The sequence below is a fragment of the Buteo buteo genome, chromosome 20, assembly GCF_964188355.1.
Source record: "Buteo buteo chromosome 20, bButBut1.hap1.1, whole genome shotgun sequence".
NCBI lineage: Eukaryota > Metazoa > Chordata > Aves > Accipitriformes > Accipitridae > Buteo > Buteo buteo.
Genome location: NC_134190.1, coordinates 11,981,478 through 12,007,469, shown reverse-complemented (window position 1 = coordinate 12,007,469; position 25,992 = coordinate 11,981,478). Strand labels below are relative to the sequence as shown.

The 25,992-nt window shown below is 45.1% G+C and overlaps 1 protein-coding gene across 14 annotated transcripts in view; it reads left to right on the top strand.

Annotated features, from left to right (window-relative positions):
* The window catches only part of RREB1 (ras responsive element binding protein 1), a 126,881-nt gene that overhangs the window by 88,042 nt on the left and 12,847 nt on the right, over positions 1–25,992 (top strand). For all 14 annotated transcript variants that reach the window (XM_075052124.1, XM_075052121.1, XM_075052128.1 and 11 more), the window contains 2 exons: positions 12,036–12,225; positions 14,007–16,749. In XM_075052124.1, the coding sequence (XP_074908225.1) occupies positions 12,036–12,225; positions 14,007–16,749 (2,933 nt within the window). The remainder of the gene's footprint in view (positions 1–12,035; positions 12,226–14,006; positions 16,750–25,992) is intronic.

Here is a 25,992-nt window from a genome sequence, read left to right as displayed (position 1 = left end):
GAGCAGGAGGCACGTGCGTATGGGTGTGCTCGTGGCAGGGGAGCAAACTGCAAAATGTTAGAAGGTGTTCATCAAGTCCTGGTGTTTCCTTATTGTAGAAGACAAGGAGGAAGAACGCTCCTTAAAGTTCAAGCAAAAAAGCATAGCAGCTGTGTTATGAGCAAAGGGCAGGGAGCAGAACACCCTCAGTCTCTTTTTATTGCCAGTATTGTAAAAGTAGAGTCACTTCATCAGGACTTCTGTGATGCAGGTATGAGATTTTGTGCATCCCAGAGCCAGTCGGTTTGGAGCTACGGCTTTAGGTAGCCCAGCACAGACTGTTTTGTCATGGCCAAAAATAAGTGATGCTCAATCTGCCTAGCCGTGCCTTTCTTTGTAAACCACGGGGCAAACATCCGACTCCTTTTTGTTCCCCCAGTAGTTAGTATGAAAATGATCCAACCTAAATGATTCTGTGATTCTGTGATTGCAGACATGTCTTTGGACCGGTGCAGCAGCCTGCACTGCCTTGACGGTGGTACCAACCTCCCTCCAGGGGTGCATCCCCAGCAGCAGCAAAGTGCCGGGGTGGGCAGGAGCTTCTGCCTGGCTTCCTTGTGGTCCTTTAATCCTGCCATTGTAGTGCTGTTGTGTAAATACAGCCTCTTGCCCCCAGAGCTCTCTGTCTGTTCTGGCCCGGCTCTGCTAAGCAGCAGCAAAGGTAAGGCTGTCTGGCAGCCCTGGGATCAGTATGTGAGCAGCTAATTTACAGGGTGGGCCATTACCCTTCCAGATACTGTCAAATGAACAACTTTAAATCACAGGGTTAGCTGTTCAAAGTCAGATGAAAAGACACCCGGCATTGTTTTCCCCAATACTGCTTTTTCATGTAAAGCCCCAAGCGGTGGAGGGACAGGGGGGGAGCACCTCATTGTTTACTTGCAGCAGAATAAACAATACTTAATCCACTGATTGTGTGAGAGGGGCTCCTGCTTGGGAGAGTATCTCTTGATTATGTAAAATCCTAAATCGTGCATCTTTGTCTCCTAATTACGGTAAGAACTGCCCTGCTCTTTGGAGCAATAATAGGGCCCTTTGTCCCGCTGACAATGGGCTGTGGCACTGCATCTCCTTCATGGCGTTACCCCCTCTGGTCAGTCTCTGTCCCTTTGAAGCCCTGGGACCTGCACCCTAATTAGTGGCATGAGCTGGTCCCAGCAAGGTTGTCTGCAGTCCCTGTTAGCAGTGGGAGGTGGCCCAGGGGTGCTCTCTGACCTCCCTTGCCTCTCTACCTGGATTATTTAAAGACGACGTCTGTTTCCCTGCAGCTGGGGCCTCAGGACACTGTCTATTTTGGTGAGTTTGTATCTGAGTGTTGATATAATTAGCAGAGCGCTGAAATGCTGTGCAGCCAATAGGGAAAATGAGAAACCTCGTGGAGCGGGGTAACTTCTCTGGAAACTTCTGTGGCGGAGGGTTGCTGTCAAACATGGTAATGTGCTTGTAAAGGTCGCCTGACAGACAGCTCTGAGCAACATCAGCAGTGCAAGCAAAGGAGACATGAGGATTTCCTGGGGAGAAACCTCTCGAGGCGCTATGTGAGGTTTCTCCTCTTTCCTTTGGCAAGTACGATGGAACAGACTTAAAGTAAAATGTGTGGCTTTTAAAAAAGTACATGCACTATAACATTCCTCTGTTGGTTTTCATCGCAACCAGAGCATACCCTTTATATTTCCTCTCCTTCTCCTTCAGGAGGCTTCTTACAGTACTTTGTACCAATAGCTAAAGGTTTTTTAATTTTTCCTTCCTCACAGCAGCAAGGAGATATTTATGCTGCCTCTCATGCCCGTGTGTCTTCCTAAGGAGAGGAGGAGGGAGGTGGTGATGGTGTTGCAGTTACCTCCTTTCTTACAGACACATTTCAACATCAGTTCTCAGCAAGGATAGTTGTGCAGTCTGAACATGGTAAAGGCCTGGATCTTAATGAGTGTTACGGGAACTTTCTGATCACATTTGGTTCAGTGTGGCATTTCCCTCAGTTACAGGATTTGTGTTTGCTGATTTTTTTATAGGAGACAAGAAGTAAATAAGACATAGCAGAGTGTGAAAGACACTGACTGCCTCAGTCACTGAGCTGACCTGGTGACCAGAACCAGTAGATGCCTGTTGCCATGAATGGATTCAGGGTAGATTAATTTTTTTGACCTTTTACAGAGCATGTCCAAACAGTGATATAATATATTAAGCTTTGAAACTTGCCAAATCCCAGGCATATTTTCACAAGGACAGCAAAAGCAGTTCTCTTGCCCCAGGGTAATGTGCTTCTGTAGAACTTCCAAACAAAGAAAACCAAAAGCCATTCACAGTCTACCTTGTTCTTCAAAACAGCCTACCCAAGTTTTGCTGAAACTTGTAAAGTCAAATTGGCTAGAGGTTGAACGCCACCATGGAAGGCTGTTGTTTTGAACAGTTTGATCGGTAACAAGCATAGTAACAGAAGAGCTCAGGTCCTGGAATGGAAAGTGTCAGGACAGCCCGACCATTGGTGTCTGTTGTCAGCTGCCTCCAGTTTTGCCAGGGTAACCACTGTAAGATCTTGTTTCTGAAAACACTCCCAGGTGGAAAATGCTGTGGTTGTGGCTTGGTGTTACCTGGCTTCACTCAGAAGGAGTGGACAACTTAAATGCGCTAGGAATGGTCTCCTGGACTCTGTGGGTAAATTGTTTCACAAGGTGTCATGTGCAGCTTGTGAGTCAGTCGGGCTGGTCACCAGGTTTCCCCCTTCTCCAGCACATGCCTGTTCTTCAGTGCATGGTGTCAGGTGGTGGGATGCTGCAAGGCACCTGGACCTACGTCCCAGTCTTAAATCATTTTAGCCAATGCACATGAGCAGCCCCGTTTAAGTCAAGACAAAAGGAAGTGGGTTTTGAGTCAAAATGATTCCAGCTACCTAGAATATTACATGTTTATTGCCCAGTTACTGTTCTTGAGGGCAGTTCTGTACATCGGCTTTGGGGAGATAAAATAGCCAAGAAAATAAATTAATGCAAATTTAGAGTGTACAGAGATTATTTCAGTCATTAGCACCAGTAGAAAAGACTAGTACAAGACTAAGTTGCATACAGAGCAGCAGTGTGCCTGAGTAAAAGTACGTTGTACAGGATGTAAAAGAAAAAACACCAGAAAAAGCCCCTTAAGTTTCATTCCTGTTTTTGCCAATGCCTACTCAAGCAACTTCAGGAATTCACTTTCTATTTTTTCTCTCCTTATATAGTAGGGAATAATCCTGCTGACTTCATTTTCGTGAAGCATGTAGCTTTCTACACATGGTCAGCCTTTTGTGGGAAGAGGGTGTTAGGGACATCGCAAACTTAGAAGAATGAATGTGTTGGAAAACTAAATGTTGTTTGCAATTTATATTACTTGTGAGACAAAACTACAGGTTTGTGGTGGGAAGTTTTCTCCTAGTAGTTGACACTACTGTTACTGGAAGCAACTTGAAGCATGAATGATGAGTAGTCTTCATGCAGCGTTGTGAAATTTCGTACTACTTTTCCATCTCTGTCACAACTGTTGATGTGCACATAGATAAGCTCATTCCTTGTTAGCACTTCAAAATATGAAATGTTGTGCTTTTTTAATGCAGCTGGATAATTCTGAGGTGGTTGTATCCTACATGATCATTGAGTACAAAGAGAGAGATGGAGAGCACTCCAGCATAGACATGTTCATGGACCTCCTTGACCTATGGTTTTGGCACACTATACTTTGGCCCTGATACTTCCCTTCTTAGTCATTGTTTGAGATTGTACTAGCAAGGATAGTTTAGGTAGGAACTGCTGCTAGAGTTACCGAGTACTAAGAGAGTTGATGCTGCAAGACTGGTTATAGCCAAGGATGGAGGCGCACAAGGGTCAGTTGTGTGGCATTGCTGACTCTCCTGCTCTGCTCTGCTCTGCAAGTTGCTCACTCAGTGTCTTGATAGGAACTAGGAACTGAATCCTGGTCTCTGTTGGCAGCATTTTCAGTGCAGGAGCAATTCCATGAGCCAGCTGGTGACGGTGAAATGCAGCTCTGGTAAATGCTAGGACCAAAAATACGCTGTGGTACAATGCAACTCTTAGTGTTGATAAGGCAGAGGAGAGGATATGCAAGCAAGCTGGTGAATGCATCCTTTTACTGCACAAATGGAGAAGTAAAATCAATCGGTTGAGCATCTGTCTGTGTATGCTGGCTTGCAAAAGCAAACCAGAACTGTGTTTTAAGTGCTTTCTGAAGTTTCTGTTCAGAAAAGAGAGATGGGAAACATCTGAAGAGCAGCGCGAGTCCAACACTGGCCTAGAAGTGGTCACCTCACATCAGGGAGCTCATTGTGTGAGGAGACTGGGAATCCAGAGCAGCCGGGTAAAAGTATCAGATAGTGAATGGACACAGGGAGTGATTCCCTCATGTGAAACTGTGTGGTGTGTCACATGGTGTTGAATATCTTAGCTCGGTTGCAAGAACAGAAAGTGGGTAAAATGCAAAGAGGACTGTAGAGGAAAGCTTCTTGTAAAAGGGAATACAGGAGGGAAAGAGGGCTGAGCTAAAATAGGTTATTAGCATGCCTGCCTGATCCTGATGACCAGGGTTTGTTTATATGCAGGCTCTTTCAACGTGCTGGCTGCTGCTTATTGTGTTAGCAGTCAGTCTGCGTGCTCAGCATAGCTTACCTGCAAATGTAGATAAGGGCAAGGGTGTTCAGTCCAGATTCGGCTGCACCTATTTGCGAGCCCTGTTGTCATCAGTGGATGGTTATAGGATAGACAAGTGCCTGTAGATCTGTTTCTTCTTATGTTACTTGTGAAAAATTGTGGCGTTTTTTAACATGGTAGACACAGATTTTTTTTTTTTTTAACTCTTGCCATTAATTTTAAAACTACACAAGTATTTGGCATCCATATTTGAAAGATGTCTTAGAAGGCAGGAGTAGCTTTCCTTTTCTTACCTCGAAAGAATACCAGAAGGTCCACTTGAGTTTGTGTGCACAAATAATGGCTTTTATTCTGGATGCTGTGCAGCTTCCAGTTTTGGTAGCTGTAGAGGACTGCACTGGTCATGCTTTTTCTTTGACCAGGTATGCTTGCTCTAATTATTAAACTCTTCATTGTTATTTATGTTGATCTTCAGTACAGCTCTTGCTCCATGATTCTGTCCAGCCAATTTCTTGACACTTCTGGTTTTTAAAACTTTGACTTTTATTAAGTGAAAAGGTCATTATGAGAAAATGAACTACCTTGTCTGTGCAAGTGTCTGCAGGCCATCTCCCATTTTCCCTTTACTTGTTCTTAGTTGCATGTTAATTCTGTTGAAGTAAATGGTAGAGTAAGCTACTGTTCCACTGGGGCAGAGGTATTTATATCTGGCACTGTTGAAGTGTTGCTGGTACATGCAATTCATTACAGTGTTGGGAAGAAGTGAAATCTTTTTTCCTGATCTTTCTTTGCTCACACACAAAGAAAGTTAAAAGATGGCACAGGATGGCTCATGCCTTTTTATTAAACCTTATAGCAGTTAACTTCATTTGAGTTGGTCTGACTGTGGGAGTCATGATACGCCGGTATGGACACTGGCTCCATGGCATGCCGACAAGTTTCTGAAGCACAACATCACCCCAGTTTATATCGGATCTGCCCTGGCTCCCACACGGTACTTTTCTCGCCTGGACCACAGCACGGCTGTAGGAATGCACATAGCATTGTGTGTCCCTCTATTAATAGAAGGGCTGGTGCAGTGGTTTCAGCCTTTGCTGCACCCAAGGGTGGCTTCTTTGAGGGAGAGGATTAAAGGGAGCGACGGGACACATTGGTAACAAAGTCGGACAGCCAGTGGGGAGGTGGGAGGGAGGAAAAGTTAAAAGAAAAGTCCCGCCTTTGCTGCGGACGTGAAGCAGCATGCATTGAACTTCTGGTGAGCTGTGTCCGTCCCCGTACGCACTGGGAAAGGGGAGGGAAGTTTCTCCAGCCCGTTGTGCCTGGCAGGGAGTTGGCTCCCAGTGCCGCGGTGCTGCTTGCAGTTTCGGCGCTGACCCATAGCACTGGGCAAGGTGGAGGTGGGAGAGCAGCCGGTGCTTCGGGGTCAGGCACACTGTGATGCTGTGGGGGAAGGAGGCAGGAGCAGTCATCTCAGGACAGCGGGAGGACCCACAGAGATCCCCAGGAGGGAGGCGGGAGCAGCATTCAAAGCGCTGCTGCTTTTCCATCACTCATCTGTAGCAATTGGGAGAGATTAGTGCAGCTGTGGATGTTATTTCCCAGGGCCCTGGGTGTGGAGGCCAGGAAGGGTTTTTCATCCAAAAGGAGATGAGTATCTGGACCTGGGTGGGGTTGCACAGGAGCAGAAACCAATTTGCTCTCTCTCATTTCCCTCCCTTCGCCTTGCCCCAAAAGAAGTGAGAGAGAAGCGAAGGAATCCTTTCCTGAAGGGGAGTGTGTCTGTAACGTGCTGGTTTTTCTTTCATAGATGGTGAAAGCCCTTATGTTTCAAACCATCCTTTCTCCTATTTCCCTCTCCTTGTCGGCCTCCTCTACAGCGCACGTTACCAGTGTGGAGGCTGGGAGCCTGCTCCCATCCCTGGTGTGGACATGAGTCAACGGCAGGGAATCGCCCATCTTTCTCTTCTGCCCAGTTGTCTTATTTTTAGGTCAGCATAGGATTTTCGTTGCTCTTAAGGAGAGCTGCATTAATTCTGCAGATATTGTGAGATGGAAAGGAGAATAATAAGGACAAAGGTAGAAATTTATGTACTGGCTGTATTAGGGATTTCAGTGGGAGGAGTTAGATGACTTAATAACATAACTGTGTATTAATGACTTCTCTCAGGATATGTTCAGTTCTTGTTTTGTTTTCCTTGCTTCTGTTTGTGGCAGTTGTTAAAGAGCACAGACAGGAAAGGAACAAAATGGTACCAACCTTTTTATTTTAGATAAGGCCTAGAAATTAACACTGGTTTTATTTATTGACATCCACAACATGGGCAGCATAGTGTTAGTGAGCTGCATGGGTGAAGTCTTCAGGTTTTGGTCTACTCTTTTGTGCTTTCAGAAGTGTAAGTAGAAGGATGCTAAGTGTCACTTTCCCACCACCAGTCTCAGGTAATGCAGAACATAGTGTTTGTTTAATTTCTTGGTAACAGAATGATGAATATAAATATTTGGCATCTGCATCTTGACTACTGAAATACAAAATTTAGAAGGATTGAATGTTTGACTGCATTACCCTTAATCAAAATCAAGACTGATTAATTTTGCTTAAAATTTGGCTCTGCATTTCCTTTCTAAAATGTCTTTCCTTTTCTTAAAGAAAAAAGCTATTTCCATTGCTGACAGATTGGAATTGGCTCAGAGTGTAATGCAAAGCAACAGGCATCAGTTATGTAAACTTCTCTTGCATAGGTGCTGCTTGTCATAAGTATAGCAAATCCTGGCTTGCTTCTTGAACAAGCTGCACAAAGCATTGACTATTTCTTAAAGCCTGTTAAAATGCTTTTATATCCTAATTAGCATTACAGTTTTCAAGAATACTAACTAATTTTAGTAGAAAGCTTTTTAATGGTGTGTTTTTACACAGAGACCTTGTCTGCCTTTTTAAAAAAATGCAAAAGGTGCACTGGTGTAGTAATAATTAAACAGACTCGCCTGGTGTGATATGTGACCTGAGCACTAAGGTCAGCCTGGTCATTGCACTGTTGTCACATGATTATATTTCAGTTCTGCTCTTGGGTTTTAGCAGTTCTGTTTTCTCACCCGCTTGCTTTGTACACCTCTGCCCGTGAGCCAGAGCCCTAGTATTACGTGTGCATTGTACAGGTATGAATGACTCCAAAACATAAAGGCAATTGAGAATGAAGCTTGTTTTAAAGCGGTCTTAACTGCTAAAAGCAGGTTTTTTCCTTTTTACTTATAATTGAATCTCTGTGCTTGGAACTGAACAGCTTTCTTCTCTCTGCTCTGTAATCATATTTATAGAAAAATGGAAAACTGTGGCCAAGACTAGCAATCACATGATAACACAGCAGCTTTTATTTGCTACATCTGGAAACTTACCTTGCAAGTAGAGTGCTTTTATCTTCACTCAGGTGTTGAGCCATTGCTCTGCCTGTTCTGCTAACAACCTCAGAACCTGTTCCCATCTCTTTTCTCTGCAGCCATACCATCCGTGTTTGACTTGGCACTACACATGAGCAGACTTGTGAAATTGTAAGGGGGGGGTTGGTGTTTTGTTTTGTTTTTTTTTTTAAAGTTCATCATGAGGAAAGTATTACCATATGTTTCAGATGCTTTATTTGATGTGCTGGACTTTTCAGACTTTCCACAATTATTTAACTTTATTTTTTTTAAAGCAATTTAACTAAGGTTTAAAAAAGTTCATATCACCTAGGATTCCTTTCTCTTGTCCTTCTTAGACTGTGGTTTTGGATTTAAAAGTACTGTAGCATTGACACTACCTAAAGATGGAGAATAGTACTGATGACAAAACAGAGAAATGAATTGTTAGGCTTCCTTAAAAAAAAGTAATGCTTCCAGTTAATGCATTGTTAGGCATGGCAGCTAACTCCATTTTAAATTAACACAAGCCTGCCTTAGTCAATGCAGCATGATGCTTGCCTTAACTAGTTAGGTTTTGAAGCTTAGTACCTGTTAGTTTTTCTTGGAGGTGGTACATATCCCTATCTGCATCTGCATTGCTAATTGTATTCAAAGCTCAAGGCATGTCATTTGGGAGAAACTCTGGACTCCCCACTTGAGGTGAGGGAGGGGGAACTCAACAAACACACGCACACACGAAAAAAAACGTTGTGCATACGCTCGGGCAAATGGGCCGTGTATTTTAAATAGCTTGCATCCGTAGCGAAGACTGACAAGCCCAAGTGAGGTCTGCAGAGCGTGAGAGACCTCCCAAGCTGGCGGCGCGGTGGCACCCCTCAGCATCAGGAGCGGCTTTACAATGACCTCCCTTGTCCTTGGCCAGCGGCGCGGGCGCAAGGTGCCAGCGCAGGCGCTGGAGCCCGCCGGGCCGCCTGCTCGCCCGAGGTGCCTTCCCTGGAGAGGCAGCTCCACGCATCTCTCGGGGAGGGCTTTTCTCGGGCTGTTTTTGTTCCAGCTCTCCGCCGCTACAGGTGTGCCTGGACCGCGGAGGAAGGGAGGGCATCCACGGGTCCTCTGTGCTCCAGCTCCTGGGTGATCCTGTAAACTGTGACACCAGGGGAGGGTGCTGAGCCAGGGCGCGGTGCGTTTATATGCCTTGAAGTGCCGCCTGCATCTTGAGATGCCAGGCGTGATTGATCTGGATGTTTCTTTTTTCAGCCAGGAGCTTCTTTTTGACCGAATGGAAAAAGAGCTTAATCCTTTTCCCAACTTCTCTTTTTGCTTGCTGCTTCTTCACTCACAGCAAGGAAAATAAAAGAGAAGACTAAGGAGGAAAGAGAAAAATAGAGAGCGGGGTTTAATTCTATGCATTATAAAAGAGAGAAAGTACATATTCCTCTTCCAAGATATATTACTTTTGTTTTGGGGGAGGGGAGGCGGTTCCCTTTGCATGGAAAACACCATTTTTAAATTGCAAATTTTTACTGTCCTGAGGCATAGTAGTTGATACAGGTGTACTGCGAAGGACTTTCACACGGGTCTCTGCTCTGAAAGATTTACTCTCAAGTGCAGCTTTTGATGGGAGCCCTAAATAAACCAGTGCTTAAAATCAGCGCGTCGCACAGCCAGTGGAGGTGAGGGAGTGTAAGATGGACGAAGCTCACCTCCCCGCTGTGTGGGGGGGCTGGCTGCTTGCCCAGGAGCGCTGGCTCCTGCTCAGCCCAAATCCTGAGGGTACCGTGGCAGGCGCCAGCTCTTCCAGTAGATCTGTGGTCCCATCAGTGGTAACTGTGCCTGCCCTGTCACTCATGAGGGGATACGGCTGCTGCATTGTGTTGCTGGTCTGGGGGGGACAGGCACATTGGGGACCCCGGAGCTGGCCCAGGATGCCCTGAGGAGGGGGTCTGCATCCCTCTGCAGAGCAGCTGGGCCCACAGACCACCAGCGATGCTCCCGGTGGTGCAGGAGCATTGCTTGCAAGCCCTTGTTGTCTGTACGCTGACGTACCAGGAGGAGTGTGCCAGGAGCACTGCTTGCTTTCACGCAAAGTGTTTTCATCACCTCTAAAAAAGAATTTATTTCAGTAGTCTGCAAGTTCTTCAGGTGACTGCTCTAACTCTTTAATGCCCTCCTTCCCCCAGCGGTTTTAGTGGTTGCATGTTTTTGTTTTTGCTGAAGATGAAAGCTTTGCATCACGGAATAGGTACTGCCAAGTGAGCTGGAGGAGAGCCGTAGATCCTGATGCTGCAGGAGTGCTACGTGTTGGCATTCCCCCACCATCACCAGAGATTGTCGTCACATTTAGCAGACCTCTTTAAGTAAACGTTTGCTTTGTAAATGGCATTGGTTCGGTATTTAATGGGATGCAGGGACTATGTTGGCTATAATTATAAAAGGTAGGATGCAAGTGAATTGGCAGAGGAGATAAAACAGATTAAACCTCCAGTGCATAATATTTATGTCCCAGACTTCTGGGTACCGTGATAACAAAGGCCGTGTTACATATACTTCACACTTGCTTCTTTCACCACTCATAGACTATGCGTCCAGTTGCTTTGTGGGTGACTTGGTTATCTCTTCGTTTTCAGGGAATAAAAAAGGTCTTTGGAAGTTTATGTAGTGGTAAAAAGAACAACAATGGGAGTTTGTAATGGACAGGACAGGGAGGAGGTGGTTTCAGGATTTTGTCAGAAGTCATTTCTAATTGCAGGATGTTTTTTTAATGAGTAGGCACATGTCCTTTTCCTTGATACGGAGGGCGAAGACAGTATGGGGAGAACTAAGGCAAGGGAAGTCATGTGAAAAACTCCTAGTGCATATAATATTCTCCCTGACAAAATCTGACTGCTTCATGTTCACTGGTGTTTGCTTCTGTGAAACCCATGCTTTGGTTGCAAGCTGGAACTGTAACCACAAGAAACCATGTTGAGTGAAACTGTATGTCACTTGCTGAACGCAGAGTGGACGTGACCTGTCACGCTTCAGAGCTCAAACACCAGATATTTAAAAGGCAATGGGCTCGTTTGTTGACATGTTGGCCAAATGTTGCTGCATAGTCCTTACTGCCTGCAGCGTAGCTGCATTTCCAATACCTTTGATTGTTTAATGCAAGTCTGCTTTATGTGAGAAACTTTTGTTTAGCTGAATTTGAGATTTGAGAACTTAAGAAAAACAAGAAATCATAGCAATAAAGTGTGGGTAGGAAAAGATGTTTCTGCGTTTTTCTTTGGGGCACACTGGCTGTGAAGGGGGTGTATGAGTGTCAGGAATGTTGACCCTGTTTCAGGTCTCCCTCCTCTGACCCTCCTCCCCTTCAAGGAGCACTAGTTTTCCTTCTAAACCAGTCTATTTCTCATAACAGCTTTGAGAAAAATCAGTGAAAGTTTATGGAAAGGCAGCACGAAGGAAATTCATACATGGGTATTTGGGTGGTGTGCAGTAGTATGTTTTAAGCAGTAGTTAAAAAAGGTGCTATTTATACATTTGCAGCTGCTTGCTACTTAAGTCTGATTTAGCCTCTCCTTGTCACTGTGTTTTTTTTTGAATTTATTTTAATAGTACTTATTAATAAAAATGAAATCATGTAAAACCATTGAAATATTTTATGTTGGACAATGGGAAGGTTGTCAGAAGGCTGTGGTCTCAGCTGTCACTTTGCCGTCTGCCCATGTGGGACGCTCAGTTCTCATATGCTATGTTCTTTAAACTTCCAGTGAACTTAACAGCCAGAAACTGGTAGAAAGTGACTGTGATTGAAATGGCCTTTCTGTGGTGATAGGTTTTTGACATGCTGTGGCTTTGTTTTGCATTTAGCACGTTCTTAGTATCACGGGGTGAGAGGAAGGAGGCTGTCCTAATGCAAGAAGAATGCTAGTTCTTAAGCTTACAGCAGTCAGTAAGTCATTTCTATTTTATTCCTTTCCTTTTCAGGTGTGACATCTGTTGTATTACCTTTCGTACTCATCGAGGCTTACTGCGCCATAATGCAGTTATCCACAAGCAGCTTCCCAGAGATCCCATGGGAAAGCCTTTCATTCAGAACAACCCTTCGATTCCGGCAGGCTTCCACGACTTGGGATTCACGGACTTCTCCTGTAGGAAGTTCCCCCGCATTTCTCAGGTACTCTCTGTTCTTCATAGCTTAAGGTACCAGCTGATACAGTCCATGTCTTCTGAATTCATTGACAGACTTGTCCTTGATGAGGCAGAGACTGGGTGTAGAATATTTTGTGGAAGCACATTACCACTGTCTGTGTAGGCTTCAAATACTTTCTGCCTTGCCTTTTTTCATCTAAAGAATATTTGGGTTGTTTTATTTCAGCATTCCAGTGGATAGCTATTGGTGTAAAGATCTATAAAAATATTTTAAAGGAAAATTTCGGTGATACTAGATCCTTGCCCCTTCCAGCCTGCCCATTAGTTCTCTCCTCCCCAAAACCATCCCACATTTAAAATCAATAGGGAGGACACATAGTAAGCAAGACATTATTTAGTTTACTGTAATAAGGAGGTAGTTGTGGTGTGAAAGGTGTTACAATGAAAACCTTTGGGAAGTCACCTTACTTACTCCCAGGCACCTTTCCACTATGTTCGTCACATGAGTTCTGAAGGTTTTGCACCTTTGAGGGACAGTGGCTGGGGAAAGGCAGGGAGGTAGTCTGTAAATATTTTTCTGAGAGCCATAAAGCTTTCTATTGGATGGTATTATTCCTCCCTCTGTCAAACCTTGCCTGCCTTAGTTAGTTTGGGTCTGGATGAAGCTGCTTATCTATTTAAAAAAAAAAAGAAAGAAATAAATCAAAAGCACAGTCCACCAGGACCATACTTATTCAGTATGTCCACTTTTCTTATTCTACTTGGATTAAAGCATTGATTTCCAGCTCTTCTGGCTGTAAGGTGATAGACCTGAAATTTGCTGCTGGTCCAGGGGAGCATGTAGGTCATTCTGTAACTCTAGTAGAGTTTTGGTGTAAAAGTTACAAAATGAGGAGAAGAGAGAACTTTTTAAACAACTTGATTTTATTTCTTTTGTAATTATGGCAGACATTTAAAGTTATTAAGGGATTTAAATGTTGGGACTTTTCCTTTTGTAATAGTTTTGCTTGCACTGTGAGGCAAGACCTGTGAAGTATCTGAACAGAGTGTGTAGAGTATATAAAGATCTTGCCAGCCCTCTACTTAATTTATCGCTTGCCCTCTTCTTTGATGTGGAACCTTTGCAACATGTAAGCTGTCTGGGTAGCATTTAAATACAGCATTTGGATTCATGATCGTTTTCAGGGACAGGTATAAAATCCATTTGTGAGCTTAGTATTTTTCTTGGGAGACTAAATGTAATCAGAGTTCACTAACCAAAAGCCTTTCTGCTTTGGGCTCTGCGTTTCATTGATTTGCTTTTGGGGGATATTATTTTGGTTGGTTTATGTTGTTTTGCCCTCCTGGCTGCCTTTTTTTTTCTTTTTTTTTCTTTTTTTCTTTTTTCTTTTTTTTTTCCTTCTCCTAGTTTCTTTGGAGTAATAAAGCTAAAGGAGGTAGTCTTACTGCCCAGCTTACTGAAGTTTGCTGTATAGTCTGCTGAGGCTCCTGTCCTGTCCGTGAAGTGAGAGAGGTTTCTGGAAGGGAAGTTCAGGATGGAAAAGTATTTGAGGGTCTGAATAGCCTTCTGAAGGAGCTTGCCTTTATAGAAGGGAACTTTTGCAGAATAAGCCCCTAATTCAGATACAGCACTTAGTGACTAAAGGCTGTGGAGCAGGAATATCTCCATGCCAGGTAGATGGTGGCTGCTTTGAACTCCTTAACTTGGGCAGTGGAAGAGAGAGTGAACTGGTTTTGTTTTGCAGCAGCATGTGATGCCTTTCCGGTTTGAGATGTCCACTCTAAATATTTTTGCATGTCTTGCAGGTCTGGTGTGAAACTAATTTGCGAAGGTGCATCAGCGACTTCCATCGATTTATTTGCGAGACGTGTAACAAGGCATTCCCCATGCTTTCGGCGCTCAAACTGCACACAGAAACTCACGTGGTGGATCAGGGAAAAGACAAGCACAAGCCACAGTCCATGACCCCACCCGGCGAGAACCCAGACCAGAAAGCCTTCATGGCATCCTTGGGCCTACAGTACACCAAAGACATCAAGCCTGTCAAGCAAGAGGACAATACACAAGATGAAGTCCAAGAAATGCGGCTTAGAGCACTGAAGAGTAACCTACCTCAGGAACCCGGCAGCACCAGTCTGCTCAGCCTCTCTCCTCTGGAAGCTGCCTCTATGGGAGGGTCATTTTCAGTCCTCCCCCCTACAAAAGAAAACATAAAGCTTCTCTCGCTGCAGCCTTTCCAGAAGGGTTTTATCATCCAGCCTGACAGCAGTATTGTGGTAAAACCCATCTCCAATGAGTCTGCCATTGAGCTGGCAGACATTCAGCAGATCTTGAAGATGGCTTCTTCTGCTCCTCCTCAAATCAGTCTTCCTCCACTTTCTAAGGCACCTTCTGTCCCTGTGCAGTCCATTTTCAAGCATATGCCACCGCTGAAGCCAAAGCCTTTGGTAACGCCCCGAACAGTCGTCGCAACCTCTACACCTCCTCCTCTGATCAGTGCCCAGCAAGCCTCCCCTGGCTGCATCAGCCCAAGCCTCCCACCTCCCCCTCTGAGGTTGATCAAGAACTCGGTGGAGTCCTCCTCCAACTCTCACCTCCCCCAGCCAGGAGCCAAATCGAGTCCTTCCTCGCAGTTGCTCCTCCAGCCCAAAGTAGAGCCTTTAACTCAGCATGAGATGAAGACACAGCTGGAGCAGGACAGCATCATCGAAGCTCTCCTGCCTCTGAGCATGGAAGCCAAGATCAAGCAAGAGGTCACAGAAGGAGACCTCAAAGCCATCATTGCAGGGGCAGCGAACAAGAAAGCCCCAACCATGAGGAAGGTTTTGTACCCCTGCCGTTTCTGTGACCAGGTGTTTGCTTTCTCTGGTGTCCTGAGAGCTCACATCCGTTCTCACTTGGGTATTTCCCCATACCAATGCAACATCTGTGACTACATCGCAGCTGACAAGGCAGCGCTGATCCGGCACCTGCGGACACACAGCGGGGAGAGGCCTTACATCTGTAAAATCTGCCACTACCCGTTCACAGTGAAAGCCAATTGTGAGAGGCACCTGCGAAAGAAGCACCTCAAAGTGACCAGGAAGGATATAGAGAAGAATATTGAATATGTTACCAGCAATGCCGCAGAAATGGTGGATGCCTTCTGCTCCCCAGACACTGTGTGCAAGCTGTGTGGTGAGGACCTGAAGCATTACCGGGCCCTCCGCATTCACATGAGGACACACAGTGGCTGCCAGAAGAAGAAGCCGTTTGAGTGCAAGGAGTGTGGCACAGCCTTTTCGGCCAAGAGAAATTGCATTCACCATATCCTCAAGCAGCACTTGCATGTGCAAGAAAGGGAGATTGAGAATTACATCTTAGCGGTGGACTGCAGTGCCCAGGAAAGCCAGACAGACCCTCCTTTATTGGAGGACAGCACTTACATGGACCGCAAGCCCATGACGCCTTTCCTGGAGCCGCAAAACGGCTTCTTGCTTGGAACGTCATCTCACGTTCCCATCAAACTTGAACCTGCGGGCAACTTCCCGATGGATTTTGACGAGCCGTTGGATTTCTCTCAGAAGAACAAAAACCTGAGTGCTGTGCAAGTGAAGCAGGAGAACCTGTTTGGCTCTTCTCCCCTGTCCCTCTATGACTGTTCCATGGAGCCTATCGACCTGTCCATCCCCAAAGCCCTGAAGAAGGATAAAGATGATGTCCCGTGTGAAGCCAGGAATCAAGAGTTGGCTGCTTCTGGGAACAGTGATAAAGCCTATAACTGTCTGCAGTGTCCTTTGGTTTTTGGTGCCAATGGGAACTCAGAACAAAACAGGGCTGTCGGACATCCCCAGCCACTGAAAAGTTCATTGCATTTGACTGTCCCGATCATTTCCCCAGCTCTCCTTGGCAATTCTGCCTTGCTGAGACCCTTGAGGCCTAAACCACCACCGCCACCTCTCTTGCCAAAGCCTCCAGTGACTAAAGAGCTGCCACCGTTGGCTTCCATCGCACAGATCATTTCATCTGTGTCTTCTGCTCCCGCTTTGCTGAAAACGGAGGCTGCAGACGCCAGTCCCAAGGCAGTGAGCAGCTCCACTGGGTGTGACAAATCAGGGAATGCCAAAGCAAAAGTGACAATCGTGACTGCTGTTCAGAGAGACTCCAGCCTGCCCAGTGACCTGACTCAGGCGTGTGATCCAGAGCAGTCTCCCATTGCTGATGCTGGGTTGACTAAGAAAAGAGGTAGAAAGAAAGGAACGAAAAATAAGCCTAAGCTTAGCAGTGGTGTGGATCTGGAGTCAAGTGGAGAGTTCGCCAGCATAGAGAAGATGCTGGCTACCACAGACACTAATAAATTCAGCCCGTTTCTGCAGTCCACTGACAATTTCAAGGAAGACAGCGGCAGAAATGGAACAAGTGAAGATGAGAAGGAAACTGCCGAAGATAAGCTACTGAGAGGGAAGAGGAACGCTTACTCAGACTGCCTGCAAAATATCCCCTGTCCTTACTGTCCTCGAGTCTTTCCATGGGCAAATTCCCTGCAGCGGCACATGCTCACTCACACAGGTAAGAGTGCCTTGTGCTCACGGTGGGTTGTAGCCCCTGAGGATGTTCCTCAAGGAGGGGCCTCCCCGTGGAGGAATCTTCCTTTCTTACCTCTCTCTGATGGCTGAATGGTATTGGTTATTGTGCAAGTGCCTAGCCGTTGCTGTTGTATAGTGGTGGTGGTGGTAAATTTTTCAGTAATGGAAAAATCTCTGTGCCTTTGCATATCAAGGGGGCAAACTGAACTGCTCAAACCCATTTGACTTCAGTGGCATAACTTAGTGTACCTGGGAAGAGACTCTGCTTTCAGGTGTTCTGTTATTATTGTCTTACCTTGAAGGTGAACGTGTGTGTTGAATATTTCATTGTGCCTTACATGTTTGGCTGCTTCCAGTGGCTGTTTGTTTGCATCAGTAATGATAAAAAGATCCATAAAAATAAGAGCAAGTAAGTATAGAATTGTGGCAGGAAAATAAAATAATACAGTGTTTAGCATTTTTTTTTTCTTGCGGTGGCTTTTATTTGACAGATCAAAGAAGGAGGATGCAACAAACATCATCCTGAGCATTACGTAGTAGCTTGCCTCTAGGAAATGTTTCTTCTCGGTGCTAGACAACTAAAGGTGGGCTTATGCTCTAAGGCATGGAGATATGTATGGAATCTTTAATATTGTGCCACTGTGTAAGTAACCTCAAACCTGGTGTAAGCAAAAGGAGGAATTGGGAAGGGAGATTTATTTTAGATTTGGGGTTATTTTTCATTCTTCGCTATAAAGGAAATACTGCGTTGAATAGTGTGCTGATTTGAAGTTCACTCCTTTTTCCACCCACACTGTAATAAGGTAATTAGCAGATTCTCATCCTGCTCAGAGAGAGAGAACACAAAGCTCTACTTGCTGTTGCTCCCTTTTAAGTCAGTCACAGTTGCTGATATTATTTGCTTCATTGCAATCTCAACTCCTGGTGTAAGGAGTAAAAGTTAGGGATATTTTTAAGAAACATAGGGGAATTGAGTACAGCCTCATCAAAGATAACTTCATTTTTTTGAAGGAATTGAGGTTTCCTGGAGCAACCGATTCATGTCGTGAAGAGGTAAAATAGGTTAGCTAAGAGGTTTAAAGGGAATCGGAGCTGTGGAACAGTCCCTGCTACAGTTTGCTTTGGGTGACGTGAGGACATAACTTGCAAGGTATCAGTGCAACAGTGAGGCTATTGTTTTCTGGCCCACAGAGACCAAATTATTTCATCTTATTAAGCATACAGTTTACTTTCCATGGTGAAGGAGAGCTCTTTATTCGTATCAATTGTTTTCTAACACCCTGCTCTCCAAAAAAAATATATAGTTACTGAAGAACTGTTCGTGAGACAGAAAACAATAGAGAGGCTTTTCCCAGACTAAGGGGTTTGACCTGCTTATTGATGGCAGACTTCCAAGGTAGCAGCACTGGTGTAAACCCTTAATGAAGACAGGAAAATGCACTTGGCCATGAGTTACACTGGTAAAACTTGTCGCCCCTGCCACCACCGGGCTTGGAAGGAGACACCGTCCTTTCAGAAAGCCTGTGCTGCAATCCCCACAAGGGAGGCAAGCAACTGTGGCTGTAGCAGGGCTGGATCCTCAGTGCAGATACAAGATTTTTGGTGATACTACAGCAGTGGCAATAATCAGATTCCAGTTGATGTGCTCTGGCAATGACAATACTGAGCTCTCTTCTAATATCATCAGAGCAGTGTTGAAGGAGACTTGTTGCTGGAGGACCACCCCACAGCAAGCTTTGACTGGCCTTGGGGCATCTCCTTTCAGGTGACGCTAGCATTCTGTTTCTAAACTGGGAGTTGGCAGCAGCTCCCCTGTGGCAGCAGTGTAGATGAGGCTTACTGGAGGGGAGAGGGAAGGGTAAGCTAGGAAGGTAGAGGAGATTTAGGCCAGGGAGGTGGTGCCAAAGCAGGCGCTAGGATGCATCCAGGTGGAGCAAGCCCTGTGTTTTTGTGGTGAGTGTCAGGTGATGGTGGCATGGGAGGCATTTGGCAGCTGCGCGATAGATAACAGCAGTTTGTTGGGTTTGTGTTCTGGGTGGGCAAGTTGGTTCTCTGATGGAGACGTCTAGTGTCATAGTGCAACGCACTGTTTTTGTCCCCACCTATTGCACAGGCAGTGACTTGTTAGATAGTTCTGTTTTTTTAAAAGGAGTTAAGAAAAAATTCTATTCACTAATCTTATTGTAAGAGAAAAGGGGAACGTTATAGTCTGGGCTTGATGACTGCTCCCTGACCTGGAGAGAGAAGGGGCACAGAGGCTGATGTGAATGGGATAGATGAGAGTCCTCTTGATCAGCTTCCAAACTGCATGCTGCATGTCTGCGCCATAGGGAATCACTGCAGGCAGGCTGGTCCATGCTCCTAGGTTTCTGTAGTATGCTGCTATCAAAAAACCAAGGCAGTCATTTCAACTAAAAAGTGGCAACTAGCTCTTCTCCATCCGTTTGAAGGGAAGTTGTTGTTGGAGTAATTTATGTAAGTGGTCTAAGCTAATAATGAGTGAGCATGATTGATGAAAGGATATATAATTTTGAGCATTTAAGTAGTATCTATATATTACCAGTTTTAAACTACTGTGTTTATACAGACGTGAAAAGATTATTGCAAGTGTGCCTTTCATGTTCAATACAATTTTGACATGGAGGACTCCTTCCATGTGGTGTCAAGATCATATTTACCTTTTGTGAAAGTGCAAAAACGCACATGCTACCAGTAACCCACATCCCTCGTGCAACCAAAAGTCTCTCTCGTGAAAGCTTTCGCCCTGCTTATTCTTGCCTCAACACCACCGCATGTTTTTTAGTTCAAAAGCATTTCCATGAAGAAGCATACACCTTCCTCACCGGATTTTATTTTAATGCAAAGCTCACAAGTGGGGCACTGGGAATTTGGCATAGCTTGGGTTTATACAGTATTTAACACAGTACCTGTGTTTTGTTTGAACATGCTTGAACACTTGCTTTTAATACTTTCTTTCTCTTGATGTCTTTATTGTTTAATTTACTTGTCTATGTTCAACTCGATTTGCCTTTCTTTTTTGCTCTTCTCTCCTGCTCTTGACTTTTTTCAGTCTCAGAGCAGCAAGTAAGATGTGCCCTGCAGGTGGTGCAGTTAATTTTGCTCCTTTTATGGCATGTGCATCAGACTAGGTTCAATATAAAATTAAAATAATGGTCTTTTTTGGACATTAGTTTGTTTTCAATAATGTAAATCCATTTGCAAAGAATCACTTGAGGATATTTTCAGTGATACTGCCAGACCTTATTTGGCCCAAGATTATTTTTTGCAGAAAGTGAGATTTAGTAGTGGCAGAAGAGGGTTAGGTTTTTGTTTTGTTTTGGTGTTACAATAGGAATGAACTGGACAAGAAAAGATCTATAAACAAAATAAAGCAATAAATAAATAGAATAGAGTTATACCTAGCCCATGCACCTGAATGTTTCCTGTTAATCAGAGGACACAAGTCATTAAAAAAAAGGACTGGAGGCATTTTTATTCTTTGCTTTTATGACTTTAAGTAAAAGTGAAATTGTAGACATCTTTACTTTGCAACATTTGTCCTTAGCATGGTGATAATGTGTTTCCCCTAGGACAACAGTGGCAGGAGATATCTTAATTAAGGAATGATCTTCTTACATGCCATGATTATTTAGATGACCCTTTATATTGAAAAAGACTCCCTTCAAATGACTGGCTTCCATGAAGTGTCCAGCCTAGACAAGTCCTGCTGTGCTGCTAACCAAATTTTACAGTCAGTTCTGAGTCAATATGTAGGCACAAATGTATTTTAATCCAGGCCATGACCATTCTTACGGAAAAAGTTAATAAAAAATGAAATCACATTGTGCTTAAACTGACTGTGTAGGTTACCTTCCAGTGAGTAAGTATATTTTATCAGAAGAGCAGTTGTCTTTAAGGGACAATACAGGAAGCAGAGGACACTGCTTTTTTGAATGATCTTTTTTGTGCCTTCAAAGGTGACGTTTTTAGAAAGCAGTCTGGTTTCCACTTGGGAATAGGACTATAACTTCGGGTGGGAGGATTGGGGTTTGCACAGCAGAGCAGGATTTTTGTTTGGGTTTTGAGACCTCCAACTAGGACATTTGTGTGGAAAGAAGAATATCTTACCTGCTGTAAATACTGGTCTGTATGACAAATATTTGGTTGATGGGGAAGTTTTAAAGGCTGAAAATATGAGAAAATTGTGACCTGGGATGCAGGCTGAGTTTCAAGTAATTAATCCCCAGCTAATCCTGTCATTGCATGCTTGAAAAGAAATGTGGAAAGGAATTGGGCTATCATGAAGCAAAAGGATTTCTGCTCAACTTTGAAGTTCTGTTTTGTATTTGCATTGCGAATGAAGCCAAATAAAAGTGCAGAAAGTGGTGGTATTCCTAACCAGAAATTTATGGTTGACTTAGCAGGCATCTAAAAAGAAAGGGTGACTTGAAAGCCTACAAAAAGCAGTGCCTTGATGCTTCTAAAAAGTTGTGTTGACACTGGAAGAAAATTAAGAGAAAGAAACAGTGCCCGAGATGTCTATAAGATGCGGGGAATCCCTCATACAGGTTGAGATGTTAATTAGAACAGAACCAACTTGGCGGAAGATTGTCCACAATGTTGTATCGAAGAGGCTGCTGGCTGTGGGGGTGGGGTGTGTGTTGGGGGTGTGTGTGTGGTGGGGGGGAGTGTGTGTTCAGAGGTTTTGGGTGTGAGGCGGAAGGTGTGACCAGAGCTGATCTCCTTTTACAAGTGACTATCCTCAAAATCTCTTTCTTCATCACAAAGATGTCATACAGGTCCGCTTTCCTCATGGCACTGAATTATCCTGGCTTTTCTTTCAACTCTTCCTACGCTCAGTCCCTTCCCTTGTTCTAGTCATTTAAATGAATTACAGGCATGAAAAACTTTCTCCTGTGGGGAAGCAATTGATTGCTTATTCAACATATCAGGCTTGATTCCACTGAAGTCAATGGAAAGATGCCCCGTGACTTTGATGGAAGTTGTGTCAAATTCACACGGGTGATAGACGTGTCAGGAGAGAGCCTGCTGTTGAGGAGCTTGCAGTCAGGATGTTGTAGTTGGTCACCAAGCAGTAAAGGGGGAAAAGGAAAAAACCAAAGAAGTTTCTTACTACACATTAGAAGGACAGAAAGACATACATTTTTCCTGTGTCAGGCCAAAAGCCATTCCCCTGTCACAAATGTGTAGTTGTCTTTTCTACCAAATTTAACAGAATTTGCACAAACCTGGAGTTGCTGGCTGCTACCTGAGGAGAAATGTGCTTATCCCCCAGTGTAAGGAAGAGGGTGCTGGATCTCACAGTGGCACATGCAGTTTTTCCCAGCTGCTCAGAATAGCGAGCCCAAGTTGTGTTTGGTTGGACTGAACGCTGCAGACCAGCAAAGCATAAGGACGTGAGAAGCGCCCTGCCACGTTAGAGCAGTGGTACGTGCAGCCAAGTACTCGTGTCTGCGATGGTAGTGGTAGGATGTGCAATTTAGGGTGAGCATATGGGCCTGGCCACTTCCTGCAGTTTGTTCCTCTTAATGCTCTATCAGCATCCACAACTGCTGCGTTAGGGTTGTGTGTTACAGGGCACATCCCTGCCTCCTCCCTTTACTACCTGTTTATGGACCTGCTGTCTGCAAGTCTCTCCCGATTGCTTTCTGAACCCGCCGATGCAGTCTGCCTCCAACCTCATCTGGTGTCAAGCTCTAGAAGTTCACTACCTGCTGTGTAAGGAACTATTTTTTTAATCTGCTTTCAGCTGATCCCCTGCTAGTTTCAGAGACCCCCCCTTAGTTCCAGTATGGCAGGATTTGGTGAATTGCAGTTCTATGTGCACCTTCTCAGCGGCCTTCACGATTTATAAACCTCAATCATAACACGCTCTTCTTCAAAACAAGAAGCCTGAACTTTCCTGGTCTCTCCTCACAGGGCAGCTGCCCCATCGCTTGGATTAGGTTTGGTGTGTGCCATCTGCAACACAACTATCTCCTTGCTGTGGCGTAGAGACCAGGAGGACACACACCACCTGAAACAAGGGCACACCAGGGCTTTATGCAGCAGCGAAGGGACATCCTTAGTCTTACTCTCAATACCCTTGCTCGTGGTACCCAGTGTTTCTCGGCTTTACTTTGGCTGCTGCTGCAGGCCAAGCCAGTGATCCTGGAGAACTGTCAGCGACAGCTCCGAGACCTCCTGCCTGAAGGAGGAGACTACCTGCCAGTACCACGTTCAGCATCACATAGGCATCTTTTAGGTTATTTTTCCAGAGGTGTTTCACCTTATATTCGCCTGCATTGAAGCTCACCTGCCATCATATTGCCCTCTCTATTTTGAGAGTTTAACAGCGAAGCAGATTCTCAGATCACGCAAGGCTTTGTTGTAGGCAGGTGAGTGACATTTAGTCAGAAGGGACAAACTGACACGAAACCAAGGGTGAGCACAGTCACTCAGGGTTTTTCTGTGCCAACCAAATGGGGTGGATGCAAGAAGGAAGCTCAGCAGATGGTGGTACATGTCCCTTGCCTGAAAAGTGTTTGCACAGGGGAGCCATTCCTGTAAGGTGTTCACACCTCCAGGAGAGACAGGGTCACTTTGTGTCACTTGGAGCCGGTTTCACGGGAGAGTTGTTGAAGTGACAAACCTAAAAGCAGCAAGAAGTTGGCTCTGTGCGTCAGGGTAGTTAAAACTACAAATGAGTTGTTACTCTCAACCTCAGGGTAGCTGCTGATCAGATTGCACAAAAGAGTGCACAGAATTTTCCTCTTACATTTCTAAGCTCTGGTTTCTTTGGGAAAGTCTGCTGTCTTCCCAGCCTCTCTCATCCTTTCTTCTTTTAATACAGCAAGTTGCCTTGCAGTGATTCAAATGTAGTAATACAGGTCTCGGTACTAGTCTGGCATTAAAATCTGCCATGCTGGGGACATGTTACGACGTGATTTGATCTTGCCTATCACGAAGAGACTAAGTTGGCTTGTTACCATGTTAACAGCCTGTAACTTCACAGGGCTGTAGCACGGTATCTGGGGTGTCACGTGGGCTCATCCTGCCTATGCAGACAACAGATGGCTACAGCGTGAGAGAGGAAGACTCATGTTATAACATGATCCCCTCGCAGAACAAAAGTCTGCAGAAAGGGCTCTGAAAGTGCTCAACGCTGACGATCTTCACGGCAGAATGAAACTAAAACGTCCTACTTGGGTCTGTTGAAAACCTTCTTTGTAGTCAGAGGGATCCTAACACAGCTCAGCTGGTCAGTGGGGTGAGGAAGCAAGAGCTTCTAAAGCCGCTCAGGTGAGCACTGGCGCAGCACATAGGATGGGTAGGACTTTGGTGGAACGTAGATGTTGTTCTTAGCAGCCGCCACTGGGCTGGTCAGAGTGGTTCGACCTGCCCCCGGCAGACAGAGCCTTGGGCCACGGTTGGATAACACAAAGCACTTCTGGGCCGTACTGGCTCAACCTGTTCCCAGCTGTTCATCCCCACAGCTGTAGCTGACCCAGCTGCCCAAAAAAATGAAAAGGGCAAGGGGAGGGACCAGCAGTCGTGAGATCAGTTCCCGGATCTGGCTGGCGGTATGGCACTGGAAGAGCACATTGATGCAGCTGAGGTGTGGGGTTGGCAGCATCTCCTGGGAGGCGCTGGGGATAGATGCTGTTGAAATTGGCTTTGCTGTCAAATGCTTTGTGTCTTCAGACAGCAGCTTTAGACAGCAAGGAAAGAGCCCAGATCCTATACTGCTATAGTTAGTGTGTGTGCTTTATAGCACAGCTTAGTGTTTATAACTGGCTTCGCCAAGTGGCGTTTAATCGTGGTCCAAAATCATTCAACAGCTTTGGACTTGCAGTCTCCCTCCATTGTCCAAGAAAAACGGATTTCAAAATCAGTGGAAGTAAATTGACAATTTGAAACTGTGGCTTAGTTTAAAATGGGGCTGTTTCTCTTTTTGTGCTGGTTTTAAAAGGTGGGCGAGTAGCATGCTTGGGGCTCACAAGCAGAGCTCATGTGAGGGCTCTATTTGGAAGTGAATAATCGTCCAGATTGCACTGTATGCCAGAAGGAAAAGGAATGAAGGGAGATGGTCGGATGGTGTTTGGTCAGCCATAAATGAAGCGAAGCTTTAAGATGAGGTGTAAGACAGGAAGTGCAATTCAATAGAGTGTCACTGGGAACAAGTTTATAGAGGGTTTCTTTTAGTCTTGTTTTACACCAAAACAAAAACAGGATGGTGGTTTTGAATGGGATTCAGAGATGAGGAGGCTGTGTAAATGATGGGGCTTGTATGTGTCCTTGCTGCGTGGAGAGGAGGGGAATGCTCTGAGGCACCTGACACAAACTGAGGACATCTCGCCCGGCTCACAGCGGTCAGACCGGGGGAGACGTGTACTGGCGGAGAGGCGTACAATGAAATTGTGGAACAACTTGATGAATCGCCCACTTTCATCACATTAAAGCAGCCCTGCCTTTGTCTCCTTAGGGCTTTCTGAATGCTCCCTTCTTGCAACAAAATACAGTTGACGAAGGAGAGATCTGGGGTGGGAATGGGGTAAGGGATTATCTCTTACGTAATTCAGAAAGAGACTTTGCTAAGGAAAGATCCCTTTCTTAAAGAGGCTTGCCCCTAATGTGAGAGGGCCGAACACAACTGCTCTGTGCTAACTAGGCAAATATTGACAAAGTAAGTATACTCAACAGTGAATTTTCCAATTGGCGTTCAGCAGGGTTCATCTTTGCTCTAGATATCTGCCACTCTGTGATCCCTCCAGAAATCATGTGAGCGCTGGGTATAGCGGGGGACTTTTTGTTTTTCCAAACTGTTTTAGCTGTTTGTACCTCTGAACTACATTTGTGGGTATTTCCTAGAGGACAAAGGGCTTGAAACTTCATTTTCAGTGTCAGGCAAAGTTTAACAGCCACTCTAGAGCTGCAGCTCAGGGTAAAGCAAGAGTTGCTTGCCGCTGGGGGTTTGGCCTGAGTGCTAGAGCTGTTTGGAAGATGCTGAGGAGGTGGTGTATAACTTGCTGATTGCATTGCCAGCTCTACATCAAACTGCCTTTCCACTAAACAGTGAAATTCACCACAAGCTGAAAGTCTGGGTTTTTTCCCCTGCCCCTTCAATGTAGATTTCCACTTGGTTAGGTGCAGTCAGAGCCAGTCCTGAACACTCTTCTTTGTGTTAGTGACTTCAGCTCCTCTCCTGAAGGTACTAGGGGATCAT